At 43.3% G+C, this 18,448-nt stretch overlaps 3 protein-coding genes across 3 annotated transcripts in view; 1 reads left to right on the top strand and 2 right to left on the bottom strand.

The window, feature by feature from the left end:
- The window catches only part of LOC140302894 (transmembrane protein 263), a 211,661-nt gene that overhangs the window by 97,062 nt on the left and 96,151 nt on the right, over positions 1-18,448 (bottom strand). The window lies entirely within an intron of this gene.
- The window catches only part of cenpp (centromere protein P), a 131,075-nt gene that overhangs the window by 47,239 nt on the left and 65,388 nt on the right, over positions 1-18,448 (bottom strand). The window lies entirely within an intron of this gene.
- aspn (asporin (LRR class 1)) lies at positions 2,652-18,435 on the top strand. The gene is made up of 8 exons (XM_072381403.1): positions 2,652-2,980; positions 7,438-7,701; positions 9,847-9,959; positions 11,048-11,261; positions 14,733-14,843; positions 15,000-15,093; positions 16,221-16,359; positions 18,188-18,435. Exons 2-8 carry the CDS (start codon positions 7,482-7,484, stop codon positions 18,386-18,388), a joined length of 1,092 nt encoding a protein of 363 aa, XP_072237504.1. The 5' UTR covers positions 2,652-2,980; positions 7,438-7,481; the 3' UTR covers positions 18,389-18,435.

The following is an 18,448-nucleotide window of genomic DNA, read 5'->3' as shown; positions in this document are numbered from 1 at the left end:
GCATGAGTAGGACAAAGACATTCTTCAGCGTGTGCTCACTTCAAATCAAACGTCTTCCTTTTTAGTTTTGGTGTAAAAACTCAAGCAACAAATGTAATTAAAATCTTTTAAGCACAGAAATGTTTGCTGAACACGAGGAAACTCAGTAGGTTTCTTGTTGATGGGACAATGTTTTTACCAGATCTCCACGATGGTTTGGAAAATATGATTTTCCCCCCTCAAAAGATGCTCCGAAACCAGAACACATCCCGATCCCACTTCATTTCTTCCGCCTGCCAAACCAGCGCTGGGCACTGGGATGGTCTGGCCTTGCAGGGAGTTGTGCTGTTCCAGCTCAGCTCAGCAGAAAATACCGGCGCTGAATGGAAAAAGGAAGCCCAGAGGGAGCCAGCTCCTGTTAGCTTTTCCATTCCTGGGAGGTATTTCTCATTTCTGCCTCTAATGTAAAGCTGAGGGATTTCCTGCTGTGCCTCGTTAAGACAATCATCAGGCAGAGCACAACACAAAATAAACTTTTATTTGATGTTACCAAGTATCGCCTCCGTTTCTGCTTTTCCACAATTACATTTCCAGTGCCACCCGAAGTCAGAATGATGTCAGAGTGATCGCTCTGCCAGCGACTGCTCTGTCTGAACAAGTCAGACGGCATTCTGGGTAATTGCCCGTTGGCCGCCAACATGCCAGCTGCTCCTCGCTCTGATGAAGAGCTCGAGATAAGTGACTGTTATGTAACGGTTCCTCATTGTGTTTTACAGGAAAAAGGCGGCTCCGACTCAAATGGACCTTCAGAATAACTGTAATCTTTGTGAATAAGACACAATAACTAATGATTATCATCCAATGAAGAAAATTAACTGGAAGCTCAGCGACTTTATGGGTGACTTCAGTCATTTGCCAGCTGTGAAAACCGATAACCGATCAATTTTCAACCATCTTATCGATTATAAGTCTTTACTCCGGCTCCTGCAGCATTTACAGAAATCTTAAAGCTCCCATAAAAGGGTTCGTGGAAGACTTTCCATCTGCTGACCCTTCCAGAAAAGCGCAGTCTGCTCTGATTGGTCCACCTCACCAGCCTGATCAGGCTCCGCCCACCGGACGCAAAATCAGTAATTAGTGCACGTCTCCGAGTACAGGATGAGACGCCAACTGAAGCTCCTTCAGTCGTTTTTAAAGGTCTATTATTTCACTTTTAATAACTAGTTCTAAGAAGCATCACAGCGTTCTTATTCTTTAAGAATAAAATATGAAAATAAGCGTATATTTGTGTGTATATCTTCTCAGACTCGTCAGAAATCAGAGACGTCGTGTTTTTATCGTGACCTCAGTCGAGTCTCATTCTGTCGTTTCGTCTAATGTTTTAATCATTTTATCACTAAGAAATACTTTGTTTTTTTCTTTATATCTTTATGTTTTTATGTCTGTGAGACAGATTTGGGATTTGCTCTTGAAACTGAAACCCAGAGACAGTAAAACGCGCCATTTTCATAACTTTAAGCATGTATTTAGCGTAAAAGTTAGCATCTACATTAATGCTAACGGTAACTGTTGGTGAGTGACACTGAGGCAGAGAGTGAAAGGATGAGTCTCTAGCTTTACCTTTAATCTTATATCGTAGCGTCAGTTCCATCATAACCAGGGGCTCACACCAAAAGCGTTGTGAGCGGCCAGCTGCCATTCATTTTCAATGTAAGCTGACGTCGATGAGCGGCCGGCGTTGTGAGCTTCGTGAGCTTCAAGAGTTGAGAAAGGCTCAACTTTATGCAAATGAGCAGTGACACGACGCGACGACAGCCAATTAGGGCCGATCTGGATTCCGAAGGCGGAAAAAAGGCGGGAAAAAAAGATGGAAAAAAAGCGAAAAAAAGTGGAAAAAGGTAAAAAAAAGGCGAAAAAAGTGGAAAAAGGTGAAAAAAAGCAGAAAAGGGCGGAAAATGGCAGAGCGCAAACACAAAGAAGGCTGCCCAGAGTACGATCCATGGTGAAAGAGGGAACCGATGTATGGATGGATTATTATATATATATATCTGCTAGTTGCTATACATATAAGCCCCGCCCCTTTGGCCACTTCCGGCGGCAGAAGAAGTAGAAGCGGCGGGTTGTGAGCCTTTGGTGTGAGCCCCCGGTTAGAGTTGGTGGATTAAAACCTCCACCTGCCCCTCCTGCCTCCTTCTGGGTGTTTTTGGCCAGATTCCAGCCGTCATGAACTGGCTCGGATGTAACAAAATGCCCGGAGCCAAAGCCATCAGGCAGTGAGACTGAAGTCGCATCTGTGCAGGAAAGCAGTCGTTCCACATTCTGCTGTGAGATCATTCTCAAGTCTTTACAGTAATTATGGCGAACAGATCAGATCCCCAACATCCTGACGAGGGGCCGCTTTACATCTCCAGCAGATCATCAAACTCAGAACTCAACACAATGACTTCAGATTTTAATTCCCCTCCACCCTGATGATGCCTCACTCAGAAAAACTCCGACAGCAGCAGCTGTGCAGACCCACAGTTCAGCTCCGTGCCAACAGGCCTCAGAACAGGGTCCGTTCACATGGAGGTAAAGCATTTAATGTGGCAGTCTGCCGTGGAGGGAGGGGAGGTGACAGACCTACCACTCGCTTCTATATAAAACCTGAGCATGCAGGAGTCTGACGCTAACTATCCTGGCAGCACTTCAAAGCTCCTGATGAAAAGCACATGACTGAAGTCCCAACAACGCTTTTTCAATCTCAGTCCCAGAGACGCTCGGAGAGTCAGGACCTCCTCACTGAAACTGAACCTCTCACCCGAGAAGTGGAGGTTTTCCGCCGGTGGGGGTGTTCTGGGGGCCGTTTTTTTCTGCTGGGTGGAGAGGGTGATGCCGTTCTTCACTCACTGGGAATGTATTGACTGAGGATCCATCTGTGAGCCTTTCCAGCTGGACCCTGCTGCTGCTGCTGCTGCTGCCTTCGTTGGGTTTAAACCGGGACACACACCTGACGGCTGAGGTAGGACACACCCTGGGATTTATTAACAAAAGGACTATTCTATCCCGGCAGGTTTTATTTGCACAGAATGTGGGGCTAAACTGTGGAGTTTTCATCAGTTTAAACTGTCTGAGGGAGGTGGAGGAAGTGTTTTAATGGAGCCACAAGATTAACTTTGATTTAAGCAAGATTTAAGACCTTCAAACTCAACTTAAAATACTATTTTTTAAATGCTTTTATTCCAAAGTGAGTGATTTGAACAGGAATGTAGATCAGTCTAAGGTAAGGTGATGATTAACAGCTTTTGGAACTGTAGTCTTGACTAATATTACAATTTCAATAAAACCTGCCTGAAATATAAAGAGGTTTAAATATTTATAAGCAGATCAACACAGATGAGTAGAAACTGACTTTTACTCATTTGTAAATAGTTAAAGATGAATTATTTATCATAAAAACAGCAGTTTTCAGTGTCTAACAATGAGAATTAAATGTTTTTCATCACACTTTTGGTTGTGGAAAGATGTTATAAATCAGATTTATTGACGTTTTCATGACAAAAACACATTTGAGGTGTTCTAAATCTTGAAATCAAAACAGAACAATGAGCTCTGATGGATGCAGCAGAGAGGATCAGGTTCAGATGTTTTACGAACAAAGACCTCCTTTAAAAAGGTATAATTTGTCTGCACCGGTCTGGCTGCAGAAAAGGGAGATTTATTGGTTTTGATTTGGAGAAACAACAGCCAAGATGAAAAGCTTCCACCTCGAAAACTGTCCTCTTTGTGATAAATGTGCAGATGTGGAATAAGAAGCCGTCTGGGGGCAGAGGAGGGGTCTCATCTGAGCAGTATTTGCTGTCGAAGCAGGATGCTCGACCACCAGCACATATTTGTGGGTGAACTGCACTGAGGGGCTCAGAATCCATCAGCAGAGGCAGGAGAATGAAACCAGAGCACTCAGGCTCTCCCTGCTGTAAAGATATATAAATCACTTTGTGAATCGCCGCAGATGGAGAATAGGTGAGAGCTGGACAAACATTTATGTTGGCTGTGAGAACTCATTTCCAGGGAAGGTTTTCAGGTCTTTGTGGAAAAACTAAGAGCAGCACATTCTGAAAGTGATCCCTGCAGGAACTCTGCATGCCCTTCCCTGGTCTCCTGTTTTAGTAATGCCTTCTTAAATAGGATTCCTGCACAGGAAACTGAGCAGAACAATGCCTGCTTGGATCTGTGGTGAAACCTGTTGACAGCTCCAATCTACAGGGATGGTTCGGCCCGGTTAGCAGCCTGCTAACTTCAACCAGTGGGATCACCGGCTGGTTGTAGCAGCTCTAACTTAGTTAAAAAGTAGGTTTTTACTCAATAAAATGGTTGCACAGCTAACTGAGGCAACTGAACCAGGAATGTTCTGTGGGTAAAGCCTTTCTCACACTTCAGATATCACACATACGTGCACGTGCACGTGCACGTGCACACACGCTATAACCGTGATTAAAAAGCTTCCTAACTGCTCGAACACGACCACATCTGAACCCACATAAATCTCCTTTTTCATACCCGTTTATCGTCGTTTTTGGGGCGCGACGGAAGCATCTTTAAGTATAAATATTGACCTGCAACTGATCGTGTTTGTGAAGTGTCTCTGAGTAACGTTTTCCAGTAATAATCTGGTTAAGTTGGACTGACTAACGTATACTTTAAGTTAACACAAGAGAGATCTGCTGCAGTCGCATTAATGGACAGACTCAGAGTTACAACTAATCAGCTGATCAGAAGAATCCTGCTTAGTTCTACTATATAAATAAGTTTCATATCCAATTAAAGATTCCCGGCTTCGTGGTTGAACATCTGATTATCAGAGTAGTTTTTTTTTAGTTTTTTTTACAGCGTTGGAGCCAAATAAATGAGAGAAAACTGACTCAAAATGTCTGAGCTGCAGCTTCTGATCTCTGTCTCATTACATTTTAAACTTAAATCTCTGCGATTATTTAATTATTGTTAGCGTGAGATGATCATTTAAGGCTAAAATCACTGTTGAAATGTGAAAACTGTGACTCTAGCTGACGTGCCTCAGGTGAAGAACACTTTTCTTAAGAATTTGGCTTTATTTCTCTGCCCCCCCCCCCCCCCCCCTAACAGCTGTGGGATGTAACACTGTTGTCTTTGTCTGAGCCCCATACATGTGCAGTCACACTAATATTCTGTCATGTTGAGGAGCACAAAGTCGTCCAAAGCCAAGTCCAGCAGTCTTAAATCAAAACGAGGGGCGGGGCTGGAAACCGAAGCTGTGAACGGTGGTACCTGCAGGGCTGTTTCAGGCCTGGAAACGTGCACTTTTCTGTTCTACCAGGCAGACGTTCTGCTTCCGAGCCGAAGAGGAAAACTTGTTCTGTAAATCAGGAGCTTCCTGAACACAGAGAGGCTTTGTTAGCATCTGTTGGGACTCGTGTCTCATTGATTTTTTCTCCCGTTCTTTTAGTTTTTCTCCACCATACAGACATCTGTGTTGCAGGGAAAGTAGCAGCTCACAGCTGCAGATGTGTTGCAGCCATAAAAACACACCGTGGTGCCGTGTGACGAGGAGAGGAAGGTGGAGCCGACACATTTTAAGCCGAATTACAGTTTATGAGCGCTGCGAAACACAAAGACACCAACATGAGGAGGAGAGAGCAGACGGAGCGCAGCAAAGCCGCCGTAAAGCTACGACTAGGCAGAAAACACCAGAATTCTACTTTATTTTGGACTTTATTCACTGTCGGGGAGATGAAGGCATCCAGTTTGGGAAGCTCAAGGTCAGAGTTCTGCTGGCTTCTTCGAGCCGTGACACCGGGTCGGGGGGGGGGGGGCCTCTGACTCAGGAAGAGCAGATTCTGTGCAGATTGTGGTGAAGAGGAAGGAGAAGCTTTCAGGTTCCTGCTCCATCTTTGTTCCAACCCTCACCTATGGTCACAGATCTGGGTTCTGACCCAAAGAATGAGGTTGGCTGGGCTCAGCCTTAGAGATAGGGGGAGGGGCTCCACCATCAGGGGGAGGAGCTTCACCATCAGGGGGAGGAGCTTCACCATCCGGAGGGAGGGGCTCCACCATCCAGAGGGAGCTCGGAGTCGCTGCTCCTCCACATAGAAAGGAGTCAGCTGAGGTGGTTCCTCTGGTTAGGATGCCTCCTGGGAGGAGGCAGAACCCCGGGTCAGAACCAGAACTCACTGGAGGGATTATACATCCCATCTGAACGCCTCGGGGTTCCCCGGGAGGAGCTGGAGAGCGTTGCTGGGGAGAGGGATGTGTGGGTTTCCCTGCTGGACCTGTTTCCTCTGCCACCCGACCTCAGATAAGCGGAAGATGATGGATGGAATCATGGATACGAGATTTTTCTAGCTGAAATGAGCTGAGCCTCGTCTTCCAGCCCTAACATGGAAGCTGAGGGGATTGGTTTATTAGGTTTATCATGTGATGAACTGCATTTCTAAACAGGGAACATTTCCTCGGTGCCATAAGGTGTACGGGTAAGCATATTCACCCCAGACCGCTCAGCAGGTGATGGTTCGATTCGTGTCCTCACGTCAGTTTCTGTCTATCGCACTTCTACATTGTGTTATCTCACTTAAAGGGGAACTCCGGTGTTTTTAAACCTTATTTCTGGCATGAAATACGTTCATCTGCTCACTGAGAACAGTTTGGTGAAAGTCGGCGTCCTTCAGAAGATATTTAGATAACTGGAGATCCATATAACGGAGTGAACGGGGCTTAGAGGATGCAGCCTCTAAATAAGGCATTATCTGTCTTTATTTCACCAATACTTTAAGAAGAATGAATGAATGAACGTGTGCTATAGCTCTGTTAGCTCATAGCTCTGTTATGTGGCTACTTGCAGCTATAGGAGAGCTAACGGAGGGATTTCTACACAGGCACTCTACTGGGACCACTTCATCCACACGCCCCCCTGCAGCACAGCTTATTCACTCCGGTAAGAACGTCCATCTTACTCAAAGTCCTTCACGTCAGAATCTGATAAATATCCTGCCATGTTGCACAAAACTATCAGCAGCAAACTCTGTGTGAAGTTAGCCGACTGTCACAGAGCACGGAGTGAATAAACTGTGCTGCAGAGGGGCGTGTGGATGTAGTGGGCCCAGTAGAGTGCCTGTGTAGAAATCCCTCCGTTAATGAACGTGTGCTATAGCTCTGTTAGCTCATAGCTGCTGTTATGTGGCTACTTGCAGCTATAGGAGAGCTAACGGAGGGATTTCTACACAGGCACTCTACTGGGACCACTTCATCCACACGCCCCCCTGCAGCACAGCTTACGACTTTCACCAAACTGTTCTTGGTGAGTAGATGAATGTATTTCATGCCAGAAATAAAGTTTAAATAGGTTTAAAAATACCGGAGTTCCCCTTTAATTCTCCTGAACATGTACGCAGACCGTGAGTTTAGACTGTTGGTTTGGGAGCTAACCGAACCTGTGTTCCCCTCCAGCTCTCCCTGGTTACTGGTTAACCCACCAGTGTTCTGCTAAAGCCATGAGGGTCCTCCTCCTGCTTTGCCTGCTGGCGCTAGGCAACGCCAAACCCTACCAGCCGGTCAACATCACGGATCTGATGAAAAACTACGACATCATGGTGGCAGATTCAGATGATGATGATGATGATGATGATGATGACGACGATTACGATGACGACGATGACGACTGTCCAGCCAACTGCCGTTGTTCCCCCCGAGTGGTGCAGTGCTCTGACGAAGGTAAGGACGGATTCAGCAGTGAAAGCGTTGTTCTGTGCTGCTAAAACAGATTATTTCACTGTTTCAGTGACGTTTTCTGCCCCTTGTTGGGCTTCTAAAGCTTCTAAAGGGCACATTAAGTTTGATTATCAACTAGGAGACTCGTGGAGGATATTTTCTGTCAGATTACTTGTAATTTAATGTGTCATCTGAAAGCAACGGAAGGCCAGGAGAGTTTTTCATTTCTGGGTTTTTTCATAGAATAACTATGTGAAAACGTGAAGAGAAACGACTGATAACAGCCAGAGGGAGTCTGAAACTGGTGGGATCCACTTCAGCTGAAGTTGTTATAGGAGGGACCTGATATGTTGTTTTGTTTGTTCAAGCCAAGTCCAGCTTGCTTTTAAGGCTACCAAGTTCTGCCTCAGACTGGCTCCCTAAAAACCCACTTTCATCTGACGGGCCACTCATTGAGTGGGTCCACAAGATGAGATTAGCTGGATTATAGCTACAGTTGGGTTCTGCTCCTTATCTGAGGGTAATTATCCTTGGAGATCCGATCCGTTTCTGTCAGATTAAGGCGTCGACATGAGCTGAATAACTCAGTCTTATTGTAATTTAGCCATTAATCCGATCCTGATGGCATGCTTGTAACAGCCCTGATTGTCTTTATTTTACATGCTGTGCACAAAACTACAAAAGAACATTAAAAGGGCAGAATTTACAGCAGTTTGAAGAAAAAAATCCTTGGCTCAGGAGGATTTTTCCAGGTCTAATTCAACACGTTAACGGACTTAAAGCAGAAAATGGAAAACATGTTTCTTTAAAAATCCAAATTGACCATCTTTGCAAATATTAAACAAATAGATCACGAAACTGTCACAAATGGACTATTTGAATGTTAGAAAACAGAATTTAGCATTGAACACTAAGTGTTTTTTTGTATGGTGAAGCTGGTAAAACAAAAGCTGGTTTTCATAACTTATTGTCAGAGAAAGTGCTTTACTTTTACAGCCAAAGCTCTGATGAAATAAGTAAGTTATGTTGAAGATCGCAACGTATGTTCGAAGGGGCAAGAAGATCGGAGGAAATCTTACCTGAATGGTCTTTACTCTCTGAAACTTCTTGATTCGTTGACGTCTTTAAATTATAGTGCACAAACAGCTGTTATAAGTTAAGAATAAGACGTCCTTCTAATTAGGGCTGAGCGATTTTATCGATCCTGCGATATATATATATCGATATTTTGTTTCCCCATAAAGTATCAATTTTTAGCTGCGAGTATCCATTTTTTTTGTTTTGTTTTCAAACTTTATTGAAAAGTCAGACGTTACAATTAGTGAAAACACAGAACATCAACATAATACAAAACAGTGATAAATTAGTTCATAAAATGTTATATAAAGTGCATAGCTCAGTGGTTTTGATGGCTTTTCTGTTTATAGAATGTAGGATTGTTGTAATTTATTGTTTGAGCTCCTTCTCAAAGGTTAAAAAAGATGGTTTGTGATTAGAGAATTTGGATTTGTGTTTATGGTATTTAGAAAGTAAAACAAGCAGGTTGATGATGTAATATTCACAATATAAACATGAGTCTGCGCACGCTGCAGACACGTTTGTGACATGTTTGTGTTGTCCTTCCGGTTCAAAGGTCAGACCACCGTCCAATCAGCGACGATTCATGTCAAATCACACTGTCCCTTTAAAATATTTCAGAAAATGATGTGTATCAAATCGTATAAAATTGTATTGAATCGTATAAAATCGCATCGAATCGTATAAAATCGCATCGAATCGTATAAAATTGTATTGAATCGTATAAAATCGCATCGAATCGTATAAAATCGCATCGAATCGTATAAAATTGTATTGAATTGTATAAAATCGCATCGAATCGTATAAAATCGTATTGAATTGTATAAAATCGCATCGAATCGTATAAAATCGTATTGAATTGTATAAAATCGTATCGAATCGTATAAAATCGTATCGAATCGTTGGCTGAATGGCGTGTATCGTATCGTGAGATTAGTGTATGGCGACAGCCCTACTTCTAATCATCTCTTCAGCTGTCCAGCTGAGTTTTTATGAAGTTCACACAGCATTTAATCAGCATTGAGTGTAAATCTCATCACTTGTGGACCAACCTTTTGTCTGTGCCAACAGGCCTGATTTCTGTTCCTGAGAAGATTCCCGAAGACACCGTGATGATTGACCTTCAAAACAATGACATCACTGACATCAAGGAGGACGACTTTAAAGGCCTCCACAAGCTTTATGTAAGATAAACTGAGTTTAACATCAAACAGATACAATGAGCTGTAAGAAACCTGGTGTTGAGTGTTTATTGTCTCACATTCTATGAGATAACGGAGTCTGAAACTCAGGGAATCTCAATTCATTTGAGGGATTTTGGCCTTAATATGTGCGATTATTATATTCATTATTTATGGTGATATATTTTTGTCTAAAATAAGGATGAAATACATTATAATCAAAGTTATAGAGCCTCTGAGATTAAGTGCAGACGGTCATTAACTTTCATTCTGTGATTTTATAGAAGGTGGAAAGATGACTGAAAAGTGGGCAGAACTGTATCTTCTGGACCCACACAGTCCACAGCGCTGTACAGACATTAGTAACTACCTCAATTCCCCTCTTATGTATATATATTTGAATGATTAGGTTGAGCTGCAGCTTAACTCTTCTTCTGGTTGAACCCACCAAACCATTTCCCTTTGATAAAGTATTCAGAAATGTGTCCTTTTGCCTCTTCTGGCCCACAGGAAAAGATCTAGAATCAGTTCAGAATCCTAAAAGATACGAACTGCCTCATCTTCATACCTCACATTGGAGGTCTGATGGTTTAGGGGCTACAAACAAATATTTAACATCCTGGAGATGGAAAATAAAACATGACTCCCAGCTGGTTTGGCCTGAATCTCACAGCTGTTTACTTAGCTGGAAATAAACCACATCAGGGCCTGCAGCTCTGAACCAAATAATGTCTGTTTTTTGTTCTTTAAAATCAGTTTTCATACTTCTGATAGACACTAATTTTACTCAAATCTTCATTATAATTAGAGTATCATTAAAAGAGACAAAAAAAGCCCTGAAAGCCCAAACTGTGTAATATGAAGCAGATTCCCCCAACCAAACATTTGGCATTACTAATAAGCCATTCTGGATTCATTTTGTTAAAAGCATCTTGGCAAGTTCATATTTAAGGCTGGCTGCAAAAGCTTGGCACAAATTGGGCCGTAATGACCACTACTGGGACATAAAATATGTTACATTCTTGTAAGAAAATGCAGCGAAGATCGATTGCATTAAAGCCTTTTGACCCTCTTTTTGTTTCCATCAACAGGGCCTGTTTCTGATCAACAACAAGATCTCTAAGATTCACCCAAAGGCCTTCAGGAACATGGACAACCTCAGGCTGCTGTACCTCTCATACAACATGCTGACCGAGATCCCTGCCAATCTGCCTCCAAACGTCATCGAGCTGCGTTTCCACGAAAACAACATCAACAGAATCCAGAAGGATGCGTTCAAAGGCTTGAGGAAACTGCATGTTCTGGGTGAGACCAGGTTTCAGCTGCTTTCTGCTGGTTTTCTATTAAACCCAAACGAGGCCGCAGTTCATTACAGTGGAAAAGAGAAACCATAAGAACCAGAAGACTGAGTCAGCGTCAAGTTCTCAAGCTGCCAAATTTAAAAAATAAAAAAAGTGGGTTGCAGCTCTCTAAAGTGACCCATACACACTTATTCATCAGAACATTTCAATCAGAGACTCATAATTAGCAGTCGGCCCAGTATTGGCAACTTATGCTGGGTTAAGCTGAAGGAAACAAGGTCAGAAGAATCAACAGTTAATGTTGGTCTCCAATTCAACCCAATTCAACTCAACTGATTATCATTAGTTATGGTTAAAGATCAGCTGCTGTTAGAGACAAATAACAAAAAATATAAACCCACTGACAGCAGCAGAGAGGAAGGTGTGGTAGGAACCTTCAGAGGTCTCCATCAGTGGGTTGGGCTGCTGTTCCTGTAGCTTAGCAACAACTCAGCTGATGATGTCACACAGCGTTAGCAGGTAACTGTTCTGTTAATACCTGTTATTGAATTTTTTATGTTTTAACATGCCAAAAAAAGCACCTTTAAGCATATTAATTCAGTGAAACTTAATAATACTTTATTCATTCTTGAAGGGAAATTATATTCCTGTGATATTAAGTATTATTAAAGATCAGCTGTTGTTACAGATGGATAACATAATAAAATATAAATCAGCTGTGGAAAAGTGGTAGCAGAGAGGAAGGTAGGAACCTTCAGAGGTCTCCATCAGTGGGTTGGGCTGTTGGTTCTGTAGCTTAGCAACAACTCAGCTGATGATGTCACACACAGCGTCAGCAGGTAACTCAGGTGAACTCTCAGCAGACAACATGGACAGAAACTCACAGCCAGCAGCTCAACATCTGGGCTGCAGAGACGCTCCAGGACTCCACCATCTGTTGTTAACCAGCTCTGTGATCCTCCTCCTTTACTGTTAGCGCTCTGTCTGCAGTCTCTGTCTGCCCGGATAGTCTTAAAGCTGAGCAGAGAGCTGTTAGAGCTGTTCCTGCAGCCAGGTCCAGGATTCCACCATCTGTTGCTAACCAGCTCTGTGATCCTCCTCCTTTACTGTTAGCGCTCTGTCTGCAGTCTCTGTCTGCCCGGATAGTCTTAAAGCTGAGCAGAGAGCTGTTAGAGTTGTTCCTGCAGCCAGGTCCAGGATTCCACCATCTGTTGTTAACCAGCTCTGTGATCCTCCTCCTTTACTGTTAGCGCTCTGTCTGCAGTCTCTGTCTGCCCGGATAGTCTTAAAGCTGAGCAGAGAGCTGTTAGAGTTGTTCCTGCAGCCAGGTTTCTGCCTGATATTCCTGCTCTGCCCTCATCAGGGCTCCAAGCTCAGTGATCTCACATTTCCCCTGATGATCGAGGGAAGAAATGGTTTAAACCATTTAGTTCCTGCTCTGTATCCTAGACGTCTCCTCTTCAACCCATCATGATTTGGGGTCTTATTCCAGGTATTACTTGGGCTTTGGAAAGCTCAGTTTGCTGCTCCAGCAGGTTAACAACCTTCCTGTTGCCGTGGTTACACATAATAACACCCACCAGAGCTCCCAGCAGGAGTCCTTCCAGCAGCTCAGCATCCAAACCAGCTCAGAAACATGTTTCAGAAATCTCTGGACGTCCAGAGCTGCGGCGGTAAAATAGATTAAAGTGTTAAATTCAGGCCTGACAGTAAGGTTTGGAGTTTGTTTTCTCTGGATGCTTCGCCTTCCTCCTGCCAGCCGTGTCCTCTGGGATGTGATTATATGAGTTTGCACCGTTGTTTTTCTAATTTGTTTCTGTGTTATCCCAGAGATGGACTGGTGACTTTCCAGGGTAAACGGTCCACACTTATTTACTGTCGAGCCTTTTCAACCTCATCTCGGTTCTACAAAGTCCTTCTCTCCACAATCAGGGCTCAGTATCCAGGCTAATCATACATGTAGCAAGGCTCATCATCCAGGCTAATCATACATGTAGCAAGGCTCATCATCCAGGCTAATCATACATGTAGCAAGGCTCATCATCCAGGCTAATCATACATGTAGCAAGGCTCATCATCCAGGCTAATCATACATGTAGCAGGGCTCATCCTCCAGGCTAATCATACATGTAGCAGGGCTCATCATCCAGGCTAATCATACATGTAGCAGGGCTCATCCTCCAGGCTAATCATACATGTAGCAAGGCTCAGTATCCAGGCTAATCATACATGTAGCAAGGCTCATCATCCAGGCTAATCATACATGTAGCAAGGCTCAGTATCCAGGCTAATCATACATGTAGCAAGGCTCATCATCCAGGCTAATCATACATGTAGCAAGGCTCATCATCCAGGCTAATCATACATGTAGCAAGGCTCAGTATCCAGGCTAATCATACATGTAGCAAGGCTCAGTATCCAGGCTAATCATACATGTAGCAAGGCTCAGTATCCAGGCTAATCATACATGTAGCAAGGCTCAGTATCCAGGCTAATCATACATGTAGCAAGGCTCAGTATCCAGGCTAATCATACATGTAGCAAGGCTCATCATCCAGGCTAATCATACATGTAGCAGGGCTCAGTATCCAGGCTAATCATACATGTAGCAAGGCTCAGTATCCAGGCTAATCATACATGTAGCAAGGCTCAGTATCCAGGCTAATCATACATGTAGCAAGGCTCAGTATCCAGGCTAATCATACATGTAGCAAGGCTCAGTATCCAGGCTAATCATACATGTAGCAAGGCTCATCATCCAGGCTAATCATACATGTAGCAAGGCTCAGTATCCAGGCTAATCATACATGTAGCAAGGCTCATCATCCAGGCTAATCATACATGTAGCAAGGCTCAGTATCCAGGCTAATCATACATGTAGCAAGGCTCAGTATCCAGGCTAATCATACATGTAGCAAGGCTCAGTATCCAGGCTAATCATACATGTAGCAGGGCTCATCATCCAGGCTAATCATACATGTAGCAGGGCTCATCATCCAGGCTAATCATACATGTAGCAGGGCTCATCATCCAGGCTAATCATACATGTAGCAGGGCTCATCATCCAGGCTAATCATACATGTAGCATGTAATAAGATGCCTGCACATCACCTATCGGGCACTGAAGTTTTATGCTGGTTTTAGTCTGATTAATCAGTGGCTAACAGTGTAAATTCTAACAATAATATTCTGTTACTTCAGGAGATTAAACTAGAATCTTTTTACATCCACAACAATCCAGTTTGGACCGAACCCTGACGGAAAAATGTTTCAATCAGCAGATCTCTTATATAACTTTTGTTAGGGATTTCCAAGGCACTGAGGCTTCTTTACAAAGTGCATTTACTGATAATGTTTAACAAAGCTGTGCAGGTCTCTCAGAGCAACTCACGAGAATCCCATCACAATAACCTATTGTATTATGCTTTAGTGAATTATAACAAGTCAACCAGATGTTTTGTGCTTATCCAAACAGAGCTGGGAGCTAACCCTTTGGCCAACAGTGGAATTGAGCTGGGAGCGTTTAATGGCTTGTCGACTCTGTATATCGGTATAGCAGAGGCCAAACTCACAGCTGTGCCAAAAGGTAAGACATCACTCAGCAAACGAAGGGCGATGCTTTCTTTCTCTTCACTGCCCAACGGATCCATGTCTGTTCATATTATCCTTTAATTTAAAGTTTAAAGTTTGCTTTGATCTTAGAATTTGATCTTTGTTATCCTCGGTGTGTCCTACCTGCCAGACTTCCCATCCTCAATCACAGAGCTGAGCCTGGACTACAACAAGATCGCTAAAGTGGAAATAGAAGACTTCATCAGATATAAAAACCTCCAGAGGTGACAACCAGTCCGTTTTATTCCCCAAAGACATGATTCAGCACTTAAACATTTATGCTAAAGCTAAAGAAATGTCTCATTTGTTTATGTCTATGTATTTATCAGACGCTTTTATCCAGAGCGACTTACAAATGAAGGTATAACAGCTTTATATAAAGCTAACAATAAGCTACATAGAAGGAACCCAGGAGTCCGACTCTGTCAGAGGGGACAGAGTAGAGATAGGATTAAAAAATAACATAAAAGTACAAAAAAAGCATAGTAATAACACAGCGAAAGACTGCAATAAGTTCACCTTTTCATGTGAGCAGGCTGTCCTTTTGGCTGATGCAGTCAACAAGCTGAATATCTGCCGATATATCAGTGTTTATGTTCATGTCTTTTATCCAAAGCGACTTACAAATGAAGATATAACAGCTTTATAAAAAGCTAACAATAAACTCCATAGAAGGAACCCAGGAGTCCGACTCTGTCAGAGGGGACAGAGTAGAGATAGGGTGCAGGCATAGAAGGAAGTGCAGAAAGATAAAGGGCAGAGATAGAGGGGGGAGGGAAGTACAAGGTAAGTGCTGGGATAGGAGATGCCCTCTGAAGAGCTGGGTTTTCAGGAGCTTCTTGAAGATAGACAGGGACGCCCCTGTTCTGGTAGCGCTCGGTAGGTCATTCCACCATCGTGGGACGACACATGAACAGAGTTTGGATTGTCTTAGGCGTGGTGTAGGAGCTGCTAGACGACAATCCTGGGACCAACGGAGGGACCCAGTTGGGACAGAAGCCTTTGCAAGAGCATTCAAGTAGATGGAGCCGTTCCATTAAGATCTTTGTAGCTAACATCAGGGACTTATTTCATACATTCAAGGCTTTACAATTGACACTCACCATGAATTATGTAGAAAAAAACCTAAAATTCAACTCTTAAATGCACAATAACAAAACTCCTTTAACACTAAGTGATGTTAGTAGTTTTCAGAATTATTTCTGTGATTAAACACCAGCAGAAACATAACTGTGCGTCCATCCTTGGACTTAATATCTAAGTTTGACAACTGATGTCTAAATCTGATTGAATTACTTCCTCATTTCTTCACAGCTGACACATCCTCAACTATCCTTTCCCATTTTTGCAGGTTAGGACTTGGTTTTAACCAGATCAAGTCTGTAGAAAACGGCAGCTTTGCCAGCATCCCAAATATCCGTCAGATCCACCTGGACCACAACCGCCTAAAAAAGGTCCCACCGGGCCTCAATTCCCTGCGCTACCTCCAGGTAAGAGATGGACAAACCTGACGCTTAAATCTGTATCTTTACAGTAAAGTTCATCTCTCATCACAGCTTAAAGCATCCACACAGAGCGCGTTTCTCCTCTTCAATAACTGGTGAATGATTTAAACTGTAGTCAGTTATACTCAACACAAAATACATGAAAATGGTTTTAAAGCACGACTGCAGAGAATAAAATTAACACAAGAAACAGAGAGTTAACCTGCACCAAATGTTTTGCATGGGAGCTGGTTCATTGATAAAGCCATGTGGCGCCCCCTGGTGGTAAAGTGATGCGTTGTAAGTGAGCAGCTGCTGCATCACTTCTGAGGCTGTAAGTTTTTCACTTTGGGAAGAAACAAAGCGTCACATTTTAGTACAAATAGATGCTGAACAAAATGTGTAAAGAGGAGGATAATTGTCTTGTTAACCGATATGAAACCTGAATGTATTTTACACTTATGGTCTGTTAGAAAGGTCATTGCATCGAGTTTCTAAAAGGTAGCAGACAGTGGGGTTATATGAGCGCCATCGGATCGAATTAATGGCTAAATTACAATAAAATGGAGTTATTCAGCTCATTTAGATGCCTTAATCTGATAAGAAACGGATCAGATCAGATTAAGACCCCGAGATAACTCGATCCAAACGTGCATGTAGACGACAGTGACGGTTTAATTTAGTGTCCAGCTCACTCTTTACTGCGGCTGCAGGTGTGAAATACCGTGTTCAGAAAGTTTGGGTGTTCTTATCCACTTTGAATTGGCCGAATCGGTTCATTAAAGGTGGTAAGTTTAGAATTTTTGAGGCCGGTCACAGACCACTGGAGGCCTGTTGGTCCGTACCTCAAACAGCATCTGAAGCCTCTTACTGATTCTACAGGATTGTTAGTTCATGTAGTAAATACTCTTTTGGAATCAAAGCCTTTGTATCTGTTGTTCTCCAAACTGTGAGCCGAGGCTTTTAAACTCGCCTTTAAAAGGTAAAGATGGTTGCATTTGCACTCGTGCTCACAAACCTTTCGCAGGTTTATTTATTTATGATATTTGCCTGAGGAATAAGTGCTTTTTGGGCTATTTACCACCGACACGCCACCTTCAGCTCGCTATGAGTCAACTCCTTTCCTGTCGGTGAGAAAAGGATCATTTCTAGAAGTTAGACGTTATATTCAGAGCGGTTAAATGAGCGCCATCGGATCGGATTAAAGGCTAAATTACAGTAAGACTGAGTTATTCAGCTCATGTAGACACTTTAATCTGATAAGAAATGGATCGGATCGAATTAAGACCCCGAGATAACTCGATCCAAATGTAGGCGACAGCGGAGCTGATCGAGCGTTCTGAGCCTGCTCCAGATTTTTCCTGCGATCGTCACCCGGAAGTGGAAGGAGACGATATTCCTGTTGTTGTCGTCAGAAAGAAAGAAACAACGCGATGGAGAATGCTCCGTTGTGCATCGTCTGTGCCATAACCAGCTCATCACAGATGGAGAGGGACGCAGCTTCATCTCGCTCTGCGTTCGCCATCTTTCTGAATGCCTGAGTTTGTTGTTGTTGGCGGTGAAGACGTCAACAGGAAGTGGCTCTATTAGCGATAGCTGAAATGGGGACAGCGCCACCTATGGTACCGGGGTATGACATGCTTTGTGCCAGTGATTCCATTCATTCACCGCCATATATCCAAGGATAATTCCCCTCAGATAAGGAGCAGAACCCAACTGTAGCTGTAATCCAGTTAATCTCAGCATATAGACCCACTGAGTGAGACAGCAGCACATAAAAATCACATGAATAATGAATTAAAAGCCCATTTTCTCTCTCTCTCTGTCTGCACAGGTGGTTTTCCTTCATGGCAACAAAATCAGCAATGTGGGAATCAACGACTTCTGTCCCGTTGCGGCCGGTGTGAAGAAGAACCTGTACTCTGGCATCAGTCTGTTTGCTAACCCCGTTAAATACTGGAACATACAGCCGTCCACCTTTCGCTGTGTGGCCGGCCAGAGGGGCATCCAGCTTGGCAACTTTAGAAAGAAATAGATAGAGAAGATGGCAGCTCAGAAATGGACCTGCTAAGATCCTAATGGCAGAAAGCTGGAA

The sequence above is a fragment of the Leuresthes tenuis genome, unplaced genomic scaffold (assembly GCF_036924035.1).
Source record: "Leuresthes tenuis unplaced genomic scaffold, fLeuTen1.0.hap1 SCAF_3, whole genome shotgun sequence".
In the NCBI taxonomy this organism is placed as follows: Eukaryota; Metazoa; Chordata; class Actinopteri; order Atheriniformes; family Atherinopsidae; genus Leuresthes; species Leuresthes tenuis.
The sequence above is the reverse complement of the archived record's forward strand: the minus strand, read 5'-3'. Positions and strand labels throughout refer to the sequence as shown.